Source organism: Nothoprocta perdicaria, unplaced genomic scaffold (genome assembly GCF_003342845.1).
Source record: "Nothoprocta perdicaria isolate Ctin4 unplaced genomic scaffold, notPer1 scaffold_3, whole genome shotgun sequence".
NCBI lineage: Eukaryota > Metazoa > Chordata > Aves > Tinamiformes > Tinamidae > Nothoprocta > Nothoprocta perdicaria.
In genome coordinates, this window is record NW_020455532.1 from 10,916,337 (window position 1) to 10,933,146 (window position 16,810).

At 41.2% G+C, this 16,810-nt stretch overlaps 1 protein-coding gene across 1 annotated transcript in view; it reads right to left on the reverse strand.

The window, feature by feature from the left end:
* The window catches only part of PTPRT (protein tyrosine phosphatase, receptor type T), a 288,987-nt gene that overhangs the window by 238,010 nt on the left and 34,167 nt on the right, over positions 1 to 16,810 (reverse strand). The window contains exons 3-4 of the mRNA XM_026042039.1: positions 6,245 to 6,516; positions 719 to 800 (exon numbers count right to left, since the gene is read on the reverse strand). Of these exons, the coding sequence (XP_025897824.1) occupies positions 719 to 800; positions 6,245 to 6,516 (354 nt within the window). The remainder of the gene's footprint in view (positions 1 to 718; positions 801 to 6,244; positions 6,517 to 16,810) is intronic.

Here is a 16,810-nt window from a genome sequence, read left to right on the forward strand (position 1 = left end):
TCTTTGCAGCATCAAGTGATGAATAAGATCAGGGGACCATCCAAAATTGGATTTGAAGACCAAACATGTAATAGCTTTAGCATTACAAGGCATGGGATCACTGCATATTATTCATAAGGATATTCATGTATTTGAAGAAGAAAATCAAAAGGCATGTCCAAACTCATTAAAGAACGCAGGGGCTCTTAAAAGCTCTAGAAAGACTGCACACTACACACACGAAACACACTCAATGGGGACAAACCAAAGCAGCTCAGATCCAAAGGCTGAGATTTAGGGTTTGGTTTTTTTTTTTTTTTTTTTTTTTTTTTTTTTTAAACACAAAAATCTTGATCAGACACACCATGATTAGGACATAAAAACATACAGTACTAATAATTTAACAACATTATGAGCCCGCAATAGTCTCTCTCCTGTGCAAGTGTATGATCTGAATAAAACATTTTAAATCTGCATGGAAGTACTTAGTGGACTTAACTTTTGTTCAAAAAGATCAGAAGCTTTTGGGTTCTTTATCAAGAGTGTGATTCAAAAGTAACAAACCCACCAGAGCAGTCTTGCCCTTTGCAAACTTGCTGTTAAATAGCTATGCAAGGCTGGTTCTCTTAAGAGGGACTGAGACGACGGTTTAGAGTTGGCTGAAGTGGGTAAATTTTACATCTAGACTGCAAAGCCTGATATATAACATATTAGCATGTTAAAAAAAAAAAATGCTTACTGCACGGATGGGCAAGAACCCTGACTTCATCCACAGCGATGTACCCTGGATGTCCTTTCAAGGAGACGGATTCAAATATCACCTGGAATATAAAATAAAAAAAAGGTTTTCTTAAAAAGGAATAGCTGCACCAGCCATTTGGCCAGAGATCACATCCCCCTCTCATTCCAGGGTTGAAACCATTCAAGGCATCTCATTGCTAATGCTGAAGGGCTGCAGCTGCAATTCAGTAGAGTAACAAAAGTTACTGTAACATTTATTAGGATTAAAGTTATAGACTACTTTGCTTTGAAGGAGGAAAAAAATATCCCGTGGATACACACACGTATTCAATTTAAACACCCGTGCAAGAACAGTTCGTGGGCAGTCATTTGACATCTTATTTTTAATATGCTTCAAAAAGCTAGAGCAAGCTGTTCCTGAAATAAAATGATCTTACTGAGTCAAGAGCTCTGCATGGATTCATTTGGAAGGAGCTGCTTTGCCATGCAAGCAATGGCCATGCCAAGGAGCAACTTATGAGCAATAGAAGACCCTGAATCCCAGCTATTGCACTGAAAAAAGGTCCTCTCCAATATATTAATTACATTAAACATTAGGATAAAGGAGTTTCTCTGCCTTTTTCCAGACAAATCTAACACATTTTGAGAAAGAATCATCTTTAAAAGCTCATATAAGATATTTATGTTAATGCTACAATAACTGGGCTTAATTTGTTTTATGTATCTGGTCAATGAAAACCTTACACTAATTTGGGACTGAATACACAAACATTACAGGCAAACAAAAACACAACTCTCTTCCATGGCTATGGAAATGTACCTGGAAACCTGTCCTCATTTGGAGTATCTTGTTGCTAAAAATATGCAACTACTTGAAAAGAATTGAGAAAAAAAGATAAAAGGCCAGTAAAGAAATTATTAAAACTAAAATAAATACTGTCAAATAAGCTAACTTTAATTCAGGAAACATAGTACCAAATATGGTGCACACAAAGTCTGTTAACTACTTCAAGCCAGCTTTTAGCACTGCTCATTTCCAGTCTGAATTGAAGTTGACAGTCCCTGTTTCTCATTGCTGAGCCTCTTTTTCATGTCCTCCATCAGAACATTAAATATAGTAAAATATCCAATGGTCCAAATGCTTACCACTGAGTACCCAGGCTGTTAGAGCTCTGCGTACTTCATAAGCACATTTTTTTCTGTTAATCACTGCACTTTTTATTTGAGCTTCCAGAACTTAGCTTCTCTTCAAGCTCCCAGAACTTGCTGGAAATTGTTCCCCAAATCCTAAACAGTCCCCCAAGAAGTCTAGAAAAACAGGTATAATACAAAAACAAACACAAAAAAAGATGCTAACAAAATGTAAAAATTTTCTACGCCAGAGGACAATGGACAAAAATAGCCTAAAAGGTGGAAGAGGGGAGCAAGTCTCTGGAAGAGAAATAATGATCAAAAAATATTAGTGTCATGAGTGATAAAAGGTCCTTGACAGGTTATCTAGAAACTGTATAGACTAATAGTGCAGTGCACATCTATAATAGAGAAATTATAATTAATTTTTTAAAAGGAAATGTCATTCACCACATGTTGTACCTGCTGGGAAGGTCACCTAAGGAACTACTGCAGCTTCCTTCCAACGACGGCACTACACAATTCCTAGAAGTTAGTTTTACAATTATGAGAAGCTTTTAAGGCAGATGTTAAACCCCATCCTCAATTTCCTTCATGCCACCTTCCTCAGAGACCTGGAACTGGGAACAAAAAGCTCTCTGAAACCCTGGCATTAGCTACGAGCCCTTAGTATGGTGCAATATACCCCAAGCCACTTGAGTCACTGCGTTAGAGGATGAAAAACCCATCATTTAGTCTACACATTGGTGCAGAATCCACACCGCGTTGTTTCAATGGAGGGTTTTAACTCTGTGCTGAGATCTTCTCTTTATTTCCCAGGTCAAACTTGCCCATCGCTGGCCTGGTTTGCATCATGCAGCACCTCAACCCTGTCAAGGCCAAGAGTGTGGGAGCATCCAGGCTGTCCCGGGGACCAGAACTGGGACACAGGGAGGAGGAGGAGGCAGAAACCCAGGCATACACAAGGTCTGTTGCTACCAACTCTACCCTGAACATCTCTCATGTCCTTTTAACCCCATTCGGAAATAAAATATAATGGCTGAGATGGTGGGCTTTTTTTTTTCCTTGGTGTTTTACATTTAAGGAACTTGTGAGAACATAACACAGCTGACAAAACACAAGGCTTTGCTCCTGAAGAAGCCTTTTAAACGCCCTCAAGAACCGCAAAGCCCGAGTCATTTCACGTCTCCTTGCCCATAAACAACCTGCCTTTCAGTAGCCCAGCTCGTCCGTGGCGCGCCTTTTCTTCAGGCACGGATCAATAACGCTCCTCGCTATCCATCAAAAAGCCTCTTCCTGCAGACCGCCGCTGCCCTTCCTGCACCCTGGTACTCAGCTCGTCCTTATGGCAAGCAATAATTTGGAATTACACGCATTAACTTCCCCCGAGTAGTGCTAGGGCTTTGTTTGCTGCACTAAAAACACGTGTAGGCTGGGAATTCAAGTAACTCTAGGGTAGGCACAGGCTGGGACTTCAAGTCTAACTAACTCTAGGGTAGACATGATCAATCTCCACCGTGTTCTCGCTCAGCAGAGTGTTTTGGATCTGCTCGGCTCATGGAGGCTCCGCGCTGACGCGCCAGGCCCGAAAGCAGGGCCTGCAGCATGGGGCAGCTCATGCGTCCTGCTCCATCACATCCCAAAACCCGGAGCACCTCCCGGAGCCTCGGCCACACAGGAGACCCTTCCTGGCACCTCCCGACCCCTTTCCTGACACCTCACGACAAACATTTTTGAGGCTCAATGAGTTTTACACCGAGCTCCACACCAGCAAGGTTTGCACACGCTGAGAGGCACGTGTCCTTGAAACAGGTCCAGTTACTCAGGAAAAAGGTGCTTTTTTCCTCACATTTCAAACACAGACGATGCTCCCACGGCTCTCGGGCACAGTTTGCACTCTGGACATGCAGCTCTCATTTCCAGCTCGCAAAAAGCTCCAGCACAGCGAGACAGGAGCATCCAGCATGATCCTCCCAAGTGTGAGCACAGCCCAGCCTCGCCATGCGCTCACCATCCTCCTCCTCTCTTGGCAGCATTAGGCTGTCACCCAACAATAATCTGAACAAAGCTCCTTGACAACCTTTTTCCTCTTCATTTCTTTAAGTTTATTCTCGTTCCTTTTTCATTTTGACTACATGCGGAAATCCAGTAGTTTGTGGGCTATCCACAAGAGATTCAAACAGTTTTTGAAAGTCACGGTTAAGGATTAAGAATACAAATACAGACTGAAATATCAGTTCTACCTTTTAAAAGAAAAAAAAAAAAGAAAAAAAAATGATTTCTGGGACAAAGCTACTTCCAGACAGCTACTGCTGACCCTCAAACCATGTAGTTTTGTGCAGTGGTAAGAAAAAAAAAAGGGGGGTCTGATTTTAAAGGACTTTTATTCAGAAACCTGACCTGCAAAAGGACTTGCAAGAGAAGTAACTAAAGCTGGGATATATCTAAAACTGGGTATATCTAAGAGTAAGATCTCTTAGCAGGAGATCACAGCAGCTTTTGCAGGCTTCTCCAGCCCTGATTACCTGGGTGAAAGACCATCTTTTCTTTATCTCTTTAGAGCAGCCAGTATGAAGATTTTGGGTCATGACCAGGTTCACATTAATGTGAACTCTGTGTCAAGAATTTTAATACAACTTCAGAACAAGGGGCAAATCAGCCCTCAAAAAACCTGTCCCAGACTCCAGTGCACAGGTTTGGGCTCTGCTGATAGCGCCAACTCTTTCAAGGCAAACCATTAAAGCTTTCTCCTTTGTCTCAGATTTTTAAAGACCTTCTATCCACTTATTAAAAGGAATAAATAACTAGAAGCTTTTCTACCTGCTGTTGTCTATACACAGAATGTTCTCCTCCTTTTCAGAGCTTTCCCTGTACTAAATTCCTATTTCATTAATGTCTTAGTAGTCTCACATGCACACCTCCTCTTTGCAAGGTGTGGGATGTAATTACCTCCCTAGCTTTTTGTCTTGGAGGAAAACCAAGACAACAAATGCCCCAACACTTAACAACAAGTATGCAAGTCCATTACACGCCACTGTACCTTTTTAAAACTAAAACAACATCTGGAAAGCTGCACCATGACATTTCAAGTCCTTCCCCACAAATTGAGCAACTAACTAATGGCTAGGAGAGAAAGGGGGAGAAAAAAAGGAAAAAAGAAAAAAGGCACACAAATACTCAACTTTGTGCTTGGTTAAGATATAAAGCAGTAACTTTTTCTAGGGCAAAATCAGCAAGAGAACGGTCTGAATAACAAACATTATTCAGGTTTTGTGAGTCTTTTCTCTGCTTAAACTCCTTAAGTTAACTGCAAATTTACTCCCTGCTGCCCTAAAGAACAACCTTTTCTGCCTGCACAAACATCATTGCCTGAAAGAAAGGTTTGTTAAAACAAAACCAAAACTACCTCCTAACCAAAGCTGCCTATGTATTTCCAGGTGGCCTTTGAGAGAGCATCAGCTTTTGCATCTAGTCAAGCAATCAAGATTTTCACAGAGCCAAGCAAGCAGCCTGGGTCTTTCTCAAGACGAACACATCCGCTGATGACCATAGATGTTGCCACCAACAGAACCATAGCTTTACACAACTACCATTTTTTTGTTCTTCCAGGCAAAGACACTCGTGCTCTCAAGTTATTGAGATGATTAATCTTGACAGAGCCAAAAGACATCCAGCATCAGGCATGTCTGCCTGTTTTCTACACCTGGAAATGGGTAAAACCTCAGAAAGCCATGGAAATGCCTGCTTTACCAGCCCCTGGGGAAATACCTTCTAACAGAACAAGCCAAATTATGGTACATGCAAGGCTTTAAAAACATATTAAAAACAAAGGGACATAAAAAAAAAAAGGATTGGGCGAAGATTCTGCTCATTTTGTAAACATGGTACAAGATTTTATTAGTATCTTACATATCTAATGCTTGCACCAAGAACTCAGCTGCAAAGCTGAATAAACAAGTTAAGCATCTGCTCTCCTGGAATCAAGTATGGCCAGGAGAACTTGTACATGGAGCTACAGTTAGACATCTAGACAGTCACTTGGAAACACAAGTTTGCAAAGAGGCACGAAAAGAGCCAGGAGAATCTGCTCAAATGCTGACTTCAAGACATAAGTTGCTGTTAACTTCCCAGTAATTTAACTCTAGCAGTATTAACTAACAGTGTAACTTAACTCTAGACCTAATAGTTTCCCAAGAAAAAGGCTGAAGAGTGTAAAACATGTAAAAATGTCTAAATCACCTCTGCTGATAGAAGTATTGTGTATAAACTCACAGAACGGGGAGGAGGGGGATCAGAATTAAATTTGCAGGATATCTGTTGCTAACTATAGCTGAGCATAACAACTAGGCATACTTTCAAAGGAGTAAGTGTGAGCAGTACTGCAAATTCATACCTGATAAAAATGTGGCCAGAACGTACTGATGGCAAGTTCCGCCTTCACCCATCCTTCTGTAACAATCCCTGACACATTCCATATGGGATTGCCCTGCGGTCCACCGTTCACCTTCACGTAGACATTCAGCGAGCCAGGACTGGAACGGTCTCTGCTGGATAAGTAATAGTGGAAGTCGATGCAATGGGTGTCATTTTCCTTCAACGTAGGCAAAAGCAAGTGGGCTTTCTGCCCAGATGCCCGTCCAGAGCTGTTTACCATCATGAAGGAGCCTATAGATAGCAAAGGGAAAAATAGAAAGAGAAGAAAAAGGGTTTTTTTGTTTGGCTCTTTCAACAAAAGCAGTTCCATCAGAAACACAAGCAATTCTTCAAAAAAGCCAGAAAACGAAACATTCGACTGAAAAACTCAAACTAGCTATTTTATGTTAGTGGCTAGGTAACAAAAAGAAAGGATATTAAAATTACAGGCTTGCAATACAAACAGATTCAGGGCCAACTACCGTTACCATAATTATATAATTTAAAAAACAAATTTAAAAAGATCTGTTTTGCTTGTACTATTTTTTAACCTTATAATAAAACAGTCACTCTGAGTGGAATCGCATCCCCAGTTAAAGCAGCAGCAGAGCTCTCCTTGCACGTACCCACGTACCTCCTTTGCCAGGGGCACATCCAAAACACAAGACTGCAGCAGAGGCCCAAACCTCAGCCGGGGGGAGTCTATCTGCACCTGCCTATTTAGTGCCAGTCTCCACTTGCTAACCCTGCATCTTGCCTCCATCAGCTTCTGAAGGCTGCAATGTGTTAACAAAACCCCAATTTTCAGAATCCGGATGAATTAAGACTTGTTAGCGACATCTCAGGCAGCAATAATGCAACAAGGACAAGTACACTTCTGAGAGGGAAGGACAGGCTGAATTTACGTAGGAAAACATATACACTGAAGCAGCTGATGAGTTTGTTAACCCTGGGGCTTGCATCGTATTAACCATGGCGCTGGATGTTGAACTCCTGTTTGGATTCATCAGGCAGTTATTTTGCAGCACGTTGCATCTCGCCTCATCTCTTCGCAGATGCATCAAGGTGACAAATGCTAGCAATAAGGGAAAACATTATGAGAGTTATTTGATTCACTTCTGCTTAAAGGCGCCGCTTTGTGTGTGTGCAGACGCACAGAGAAAAAGCTGAAGGAAATACTGCGGGATGGAGGGGAAAAAAATGTGATAATTTTTGATCAAACGCAGCCCTCTTGACATTTCTCAGTTCTGCTACTGCCACCCAGTCACGCGACCAACGTGTTTCTCCGCTGGCCTCTTGCAGTTCACAGAAGACTGAGTTTGCAAAGGCTTGCCCTACTCTAACCTATCGACTTTCCCTATTCCGGGCTGTAGCAGTGCAGCAGACTCAGACGAGCCAGATAAAAATCCCCATCAGCACAATAAAAAAGCCAAATATTCTAAATTTGTATCAACAGACACCAGCAACTTCCTCCCACAAAACTGTTTTCTTTTTTCCCCGTGTTTATACGATACATAGGCAGTTTGTAAAGGACTGCGAAGCTCGGATGCGGCAGAGGGAAGTCGATCTTTCATAAAGAAATCAGACACTCGAGAGACCTCGGAAAGCTCGAGCACAATGCAAGCCCAGCTGGGGGAGAGGGTTTACCGAGCAAGATGAAAAGCTGCAGGCAAGACACTCTCGGGCAAGGCTGCCTTTCATCTTGGTATGTTGAAAATAAAAACAGCCCCAAATCAAGAAACTCAACGAGGACTTTGAGAAATTTTAACAGCAGAATCCAAACTTCGCAATTTCTCACAAATAACCACAAGGCAAGAGACATGGTTAAGTGCTCCCTGTTGATCTCATTCTGCTCCCAATTAACCAGAAAGTGCCCTTATTCAATTAAATGAGAGGAGCTTTAACAGACTACTTTTGCATATATATAATATATAAAATAACCCAAAAAAAAAAAAATTATAAAAAAAAAAACCCAAATAAGCAAAAAAAAAAAAAAAAAAAAAAGAGAAATAGAACTACTTTAAGCTTTGTAGAAAGCACAACTGCAAACAGCGCAGTGGCCACAGCAGCAGGTTGGATGCCCTGGTTTTAAGGCTAACCACACCACACACTTCCAAGATCTTTGGCCATGCACGCAGTCTGCCTCATCTGCCTTTATAAATGAAGAAGGATGAGAATGCTACTACTCCCCTACTACAGACCCGGGAGGAAAGGCACTATGACAAACGCTGAGCAACAGTGGTAGATTTCTTCCCATGCAGGAGAACAGTAATTGCTGTGAAGTGCACTGCTTGCAGCATCTTAATGACACGGAGAGAAGCAGCACAATACGGATGAAGACAACCTGTACATCTGCCAGGTCTCATCTCCTCAAGGATGAGGAGAGCCAATTAAACAAGTGAAGGAAAGCAGAGCTCTGACACATCCACAGGTTTACGACCAAGCGACTGCAGCAGTGGGTAGGAACTCGAGAAAATGGGTTTCTGCTCTATTGCCGACTGGATCATGGGCAAGCTGTATCGCTTCTGGGTGTCCTTCATCTCTTTTATACTTAGATTATAAAAGGATTTCTAGCCTGAAGAGCTGCTCTGAAGCTGCACTGTGTGTAACACAATAGGGTCTTGAACCACACTGGGGGAGGCGAGTGTTTCAAGATAAGAAAAGTTAGGGAGTATTTCTCTTTCACGGGTTCATGTATAAAAATAATGATTTTTCCTCTGGGAGAAAAACATCAGCTTTATATAAAGTTCAAAGCAATAATTACATTTTTTATTTTTTGCCACCCACAAAAAAGTGAATCACAGGCTGCTCGCAGCTCGACAATGGCCCTTTGTGCAACTGCCGAGCATCTAGAAGAGTTTGGAGCCACCTTCTAGCAACTGCACAGCGGCAACTTGTAAAACGCCACTGCTCCAAAAAAACCACTCAATAGCTACACATTATACCCTTATTTTACTGCAAGAATAATCTTACAAAATTAATAATTGTCACATTTTGATGCTACATATTTTCATAGAATGGGTGAGGTTGGAAGGGACCTCTTGAGATCATCCAGTCCAACCTCCCCTGCTCCAGCAGGGACACCCGGAGCACAGGGCACAGGGTGGCATCCAGGTGCGTTTGAAAGATCTCCAGAGAAGGAGACTCCACAACCTCCCTGGGCAGCCTGTGCCAGGGCGCTGGTACCCTCACAGGGAAGAAGTTCCTCCTCACACGGAGATGGAACTGCCTGTGTTTCAGCTTATACCCATTACCCCTTGTCCTGTCATGGGCCACCACTGAGAAGAGTATTTTCTTACTTTATTTTATTTTTTAAACATTGAGGTTTAAACACGATTGCTGATAAAGGATAAAAGACAAATCTGCTCACAAAATGCAGTTAAAGAATAAATTATATCCTGTACGAGACACACAGGCTTCCAAAATAGAAGTTGAACAACTTCATCTTTTTTCCCTTTCTCCAGCATAAACTCATCAGTAGATCCACCAGGATCATCAAGAGGTTGCCCCACATACCCCAAGTCACACAACCAAGAGGCTCCACAGGCCTCTTAGTGGGGGGTTTGAGATAACAAACCTTGTTCTTACCAGGAAAAAAAAAAATATACACACACACACTTATGTATAGTCAAAGAAGCCTTTTAAGGACCTAAACATTCTGTCCTCATTATCTTGCATAAAAACCTGACATATTCTGATTCAGAGTTTGACAGTCGTCTTTAAGCTGAATGAAGAATTGCAGCTGATGAGAGTTATTCTCAATTTATAGGCCTATATGTGCAAATAAAGAAGGTACAATCTGGTCTGGCACCAACAAGCCACTTGTCACATTTTTTGTTCCCCGTATAAAGAAGCAGGGAATGAATTAACGTGTCACAAATGGAAATTATTGATCGATGCATGACTGAAGGCCTCTTAAATGTCTCCAGGCAGGAATCTGAATAAAACAAAGGGTTATCTTGGGCAAGCTCTTTTCTTTAGAGCACTACACATTCCATATTGAATAATAATAATAATAATAATAATAATAAAAAAAAATAAAAATCATTAACCTTGTTGTTTCGTTTTCCTTCATCTGCAAAGTTCAGATGTCGTAAAATAGACACTGACCTAAAGAAGAGCTTGAGAGGGAGTTACCTGTGTTGTATAAAATCTGGTCTTTAGATTTATTGCATATAGAAGTACATGCTTGTTAAAGCAGACTGAATATTAGGCCAATTTAATTTAGTGCTCCTAGATCAACAGGTTAGATTAATTAATATCCTGCTGGCTCTGCCAGCTTCCTGAAGAACCAAAAATAAACCTGCTATGCTCACATCAGTCAGAGACAAGGAAGAAGGGAAGATGGTAAATAAACTCATTTTTAAAAATCCGTTCCAACGACAGGGAACATAAAACGGCACTCACTCCTAGTTATTAAACATACTACTGAAAATTGGGGAATTAAACCATGAAGTGCTCTCTAGCTGGCCATAAATTTCAATTTTTCCCCTGCTTGGTGCATAATGATGCCTTGATAAGCCTCCTATTATTGATGCATCTGCAACATATATCCTCTTTTTGGAGCTGAAACGCTACTCTCTAGCAGATGGTGGCTATTGTGTTTACACATCAGCACTTTATGATTGCATTTTCTCACGTCTGCAGTAAAAAGAAAGCCGTAATTGAGTTTTTAATGGCGTTGCACATTGTTCATTAAGATTACATGAGTGTGTTCTGACAAATGACAGCTGAAGAAACGAGTCACCGAGAACCCCTCGTGATCACCAGACAGACCTCAGTCGAGGCTGCTTCACTGCTGGCTTTGAAGAACTGTGCTGTTTAAAAGTGAAATTATAGCAACCATTACAGACTGAATGTAAACTCAAGAAGAAGGCTGTCAAAACGCCTGACTGCAAAATGAGACTTCTGAAACACGAAAAAAGCAAAATCAGGTACAGATTGTCCTTTTAAATAACAAACTCCTTCCAAAACTACAGGAATGGGCTTTCCACCAGCTCCATCAGGTGCCTGAACATGCTTTACAGACACGCTTTTGCTCATTTCATTTCTTTTTCCAAGAAATTAAGCACTGGGCACCTGACGCTGTTCTGGTAGAACAAAGAACCGCCGGATCGCTCCAGCTGGAAGGGACCTCAGGAGGTCTCCAGTCCAACCTCCTGCTCAAAGCAGGGTCAGCCTTGAGATCAGACCTCACATTCAGGCCTTTATACTCTTGTGTCTTCAAAGGACAGAGGCTGCACAAACTCCCCGGGCAAGTTAAACTGTTGAAATATTCATCTGTCCTCACGGCTTTGCCTTCTACCCAGACCGAACCTCTGGTTTCGATTCATGCCATTTGTCTCTACCCTTCCAGCCAGGGGCTGCTGGGAAGCATCCCACAGCAGTCTCAAGGCTTTGAAGTGAAGTCCCCTCAAATGTCCCTCGGAAATCCTGCGTGTTGCCTCTGAAGGTCAAACCCAACAATGGAACCTGCTCTACTTGTGTTCTTCCCACTTCGTCCAATTCAACAGGTTTGCAGCTATCACTTACTTTGCAAGAGCTTTTTGTCTCTTTCCTGGTATCCCACCAAAGACCGGGATTAGTGTCAGTCCCAGCCCCTGTCGAATGACCAGGGAGTCAGAAGGAGCAGCACAAAGTAAGTCCCTTATCAGAGGACGTTTTTACAGATGGAGAGTTCAAAAGAAATGCACACCTACCCCAGGCAGTTAAGCAAGCTCACGCCTTCCCCATAAGCTTCTCAAATATGACTTTTCATACAGGTACACCTTCATAATCTTCTCAGTGAATCTTAATGCCATAGAAACAGATAATGCAAAGTATCTGCACTAAGTGTGAAAAAATGTTTAAGGATAATGTAAGAAAAAAAAGGCCATCTACCTTTGCATAGGGTTTCCAAGAGTGACAGGACTGTTTTCAAAGGGAAAAGGACCTTTTGGGGTGCAAAATGATGCTTCAGTCTCTGTCCCAAGACAAAAGCCTTGGAATTTTTCTTTCTTTTTTTCTTTTTCTTTTTAAATAAAGTCAAATGCCGCAGCCATCCCTTCCATGATCAGCCACAAATGAATCTTGCTTGTAGAGATCTGAGTCATTTTTTCTTTGAATAATACCCTGTGTCAACAGGTTCTACAGTCTGATTATGCACTGAGGAGGTGGAAAAACAACAACGGCCTTCCTAAGCACTTGTTTAAGCTGCTGCCACTTAATTTATAATCTTATTTTAGGAAAAGTTATGATTACCCACCTGCTTCATGCTTTTCACATTTTTATATCACCACGCTTCATCCTCATGTACAACTCAGCCAGCTTCTGACTGATAGACCACAGACAGCGGTGCCTGCACAAACTCCAGATTAAGCAAGGTACATCTCACAGTTGTCTATCCCCTTTTCCAAATATTTGTACAAAATCGGGCCCCTGGGTTTTATTTCTCAAATGCAGGCCATATAGAATTAATCTACCGGTGAATTAAAGAGCTTGATCCACAGATAAATATGAATACAAGCTGCAAATTGAATTCGGTAAAATTCATGACGACAGCTCATTCCCTTGGGAGACTGTCACATAATAAGACAACTTTTTTTTAAAGATACGATCATTATTATTATTATTTGTAATTTTTCTTCTGAAAAATCTAAGCCATGAAAGGAATTATGCTTTCCTTTGTAAGGAAATCTTCTCTGGGAACTGAGCTTATCCCATATGACTTTAGTGCCTGCAAATATTTACTGTAATTAAAGGAGTGAGGACTGTGCCATGAATCCTTTCCCTGATATCCTTATATATCAAATATCAAATTCCAGTCTGCACCTTTCGCAGTGTCCTTGGGAGAAGGGATGTTTGCAGCTTTCATTTTAGAGTAAAATCAAATAATTACAAGGCACAATACCCTGAAATAGGGAAACCAGGTTTCCCACAGTTTCATAATTGCAAACTGTAGACTTTTCCATCGATTCCACTGATTGAGCCATAAATGACGGGAGGTGCTTCCAGGGGTATCTGAGGCACCGTTAGCAGCAAATCACAGGTATTACCAACCTCCTTTTAAAAACACCTTTCAGGGAGCATTGAAAGATGCCGATAGCAGCAGCCTTCATCCACATGACACGTGCCTTTCAGTCACTCCTGAAGTATTCAAGTAACATGCAGTGCAAGGGGTTTAACTTTTAAAATAGGAATCATTGAACTACCCTCAAAAGCAGCACTTCTACTGGATCCCAAAAGAAAGAAGGGAAAAAAAATTACATGTTTTAGTAACATGCTGGCAGACCCAAGTCAATAAATTGTATCCAAAATCCTGTATCCAAAGCTACTGTCAGGTTCAGGGTAGAAAAATCATCATGTAAAGATTTCAAGAAACATCTGTATAGACTGTGAATGCAGCAACAAAATGTAACTAGACTTTCAGGAGATTCCCAAGAACATTCACATGTGGCAGTTCTGACTACAGTGGGGATGGCACAAACCATCATGAAGACTCCTAACAGAATTTCTCACTTCAACAGTGCAGGGTTAACACGTAGCTTTGCTTTGCACCCACATCCCTAAATGGGTCTGCCTAAGGATGGTGCTCTGCATGCCCTTATCTCCCTGGAATTGTCCAAAGAACATTTGAGCCTGGTATTTGCTGGAATTGCAGCAGTGGCCAAACCACCTTCTCCTCTCCCTCACCGAGCCTGGGTTTTGATTTCCAAAGCAGACCCTTGCCCATCCAATCTCACAAGGCGTTCATTGCTTCCAAGATATGTCTCTCTGGCCCCTGTCCAGCTTCTCTCTACAATCGACAGTTATTTCTTGGATTTTCTTCATATGCATCATAAAAGCTTTCTTAATAAAATCACCACAGCTCAAGACCTAGGTTTGCTAGGAAACAAGAAAGGGTGGCAAGCTGTAGATTTAGAAACAATTATGTAAATCTCAGCAGGGAAAATGTTTTTAATGGAGTTGCTGCCAGCACTCAATGCTGCAAAGGTCACTGCTGTAGTATACTTTGCCTGCCCTTATTCCATATTTATACATATAGTACTAATCACTTGGTCATACTGATCTTTTAAAATGGGTGGAAATACACACTAAACCTGAGAATTGTGAAGAGATTCCATTGCTTTTCAATTCCACCAGCTTGACAACTCGCTATCCAACTAATCATTATCTTAAGCTTTGGTAAACAGTAGACTTTAAGTTTTGGTTATTGAACCAGCAAATAAACAACACAGAGTAAACGGTCATAACGCAACACAGCATCTTTGTCTACAGACAATGGAAAATCACAATTCTTAGCACGCCAGGGCTTTATTATGTGGTTGAGTCTTCAAAGAGAAGGCCAATACAAATGAGATGCAGACGCAGTGGCACAGCTCCGTTCAAAGCCTCTTGCAAACATAATTTCGAGTCCAAGTTCCAACGTTAGAGGCACCACCTAAACGCTCTAGCATCAGCAGAATGATGCTGAGTAACCTCCTCATTTCCTCTAATCTATGGCATGAAACTGCTGCCAACTTTCTTTCCTCTCTCACATAAACCAGAAGTACTTCTGTAAGTAGCCTGCGTACACATCCTACAAAAAGGACTGATCAAATATAATCCAATATATAAAGCTATTTGTATAATGATCACAATTGATGAATAGATGCAAAAGATCTCTCTCACAGGAAATTGCTAAAAAGAAATGAGTTCAGAAATAGTGGCCAGTAAAGACTTTCCTGAGAAAGCAAATGCTATTATGTGTGTTCCATAGGTCTAATTTCAAAACTCAATTCCAAATCCTGTTAAAACACTATACCTAAAATAAAATAATAATAAAATCTCTCCAAAAAAACTCTCCAACCACATAGATACAGGTTCAAGAAAACCATGATTTAAGGTGGTGACTACAAGCAATTAAAGAATTATATCACTTAATTACATCTACAGCAACATCGACTAAACGAGGAAGCAGACAGCAAGACATTACAGCTGTCAAAGCCCTGGCATCTCTCGATATCAAACCATGACACGAATTGTCTAATAACACAATTATTTTCAGTCTATCTATTCCATATCATCCAGATGCAATGGTTGATCAATTAAGACTTAAAAGGGTCCTTTTGCACAATACTTTTTGTTCTCTACTTCTATTTTCTGTTCATTTGTTCCAACTGTGAATACTTTTTTTTTCCTTTTTGCCTACCTTCTATCCTCTATACACAGTTTAAATGATGAAATATAGAGGTTGCAATTACCATTTTTCCCTACCCTCCCCTTTCCAGGATGTCAAATCATATCCATTGGGTGCCACTTCTCTGGTGAGAGAGGTATGAGTGGTTCATAATGAAGTTTAAACTATGTTTCTCAGTTTAGCTACTCTAATACCATTGAGTTTTGCTATAACCACCTGATAACCCTAGTGCAGCTCAAGGTTCTCAGACACTTGTCACAGTCTACAGAGTATGTGTCCCAAATGCCACATTAGATTACCAGCTGAGAAAGCTGGGTGTTCACAGCCTTCTGCTCTTGCTAAGTTTAGGAAATGCTGTTTATGCTCTTGCATTTAATTAAAACTTGCATTTAATTAAAACTTACATTTAAAAAAAACTTACAAATCTAAATTGAAAGGCCAGTTGGACCTAAGGGTTGGTCTACTGTGGACTTTCAAGCACTCCAGAATCACCTTTACCATCAAACAAGCCACCAGCTGGAAAAAGTCTGGGAAAAAACTTCATTCAAGTAAAATGTGGCTTGGGCTCCATCATTAAAGATAAACGGCTGAAAAATAGTTTTACTTATTGGCTGGAAAAAGCTATTTGATTAGTTGGCAGGCAGCTACAGCGCTAGCCTACATCTGCAGTCCCTGTAACTTGTGCAAAATCTATCTTCTGCTTGTGGTGTTTTCTAGGAAATTGGTGGATTACCACTTGCATTTGTGACAGAAAACACATATTAAACTTAATGCCAAAAGGCAACTGTAGCAAATGATGTCTGAAGAGGAACTGTTTCTTAAATAGTTTGTTTTTACATAGCTGTGTTCTAACCATATGGTCATTTATTTGCACATTTAACAAATCAGCACCACAACTCTCAACCCTGAACGTGCTATTTTTGCATCAACGCTGAGCGCAGTTTTAATAGAAAGTGTCAGTCGCTCTTGGAGTTAACGCTGCTATTCTGGGTTTACAAAAGAGTAGCCAAGGATGGAATCTGGCACGGTGAATCCTGAAAATAATTAAGACCGTCTCATAAGCCATTGCACAGCACGGAATTTCTCAAAAGGAGCAGTTCAAATCTGCAAAAGCAGAGGCTGATGGGGGCCACTGGGGGGCAAATTGGCATTGGAGAGAGGAGCTTCCGTCACTCCTACCTACTCCTGTAGCAGTTGTGATATTTAACTTTTGCCCATTCCCAGGAAAACTAGAATTAGACTATGTTTTTCTTCTGAAACAGCAATATCTGTCTTCACAGGAGTGAAGACTCCTGTTTGCAACTGCACTAACCTGAAAATGGGAGTCAGTGGGAGCCGCCTCTTTGTCCCGTCAGGATGGTCACTTCTGTTTCTGGCTGAATGCTACCA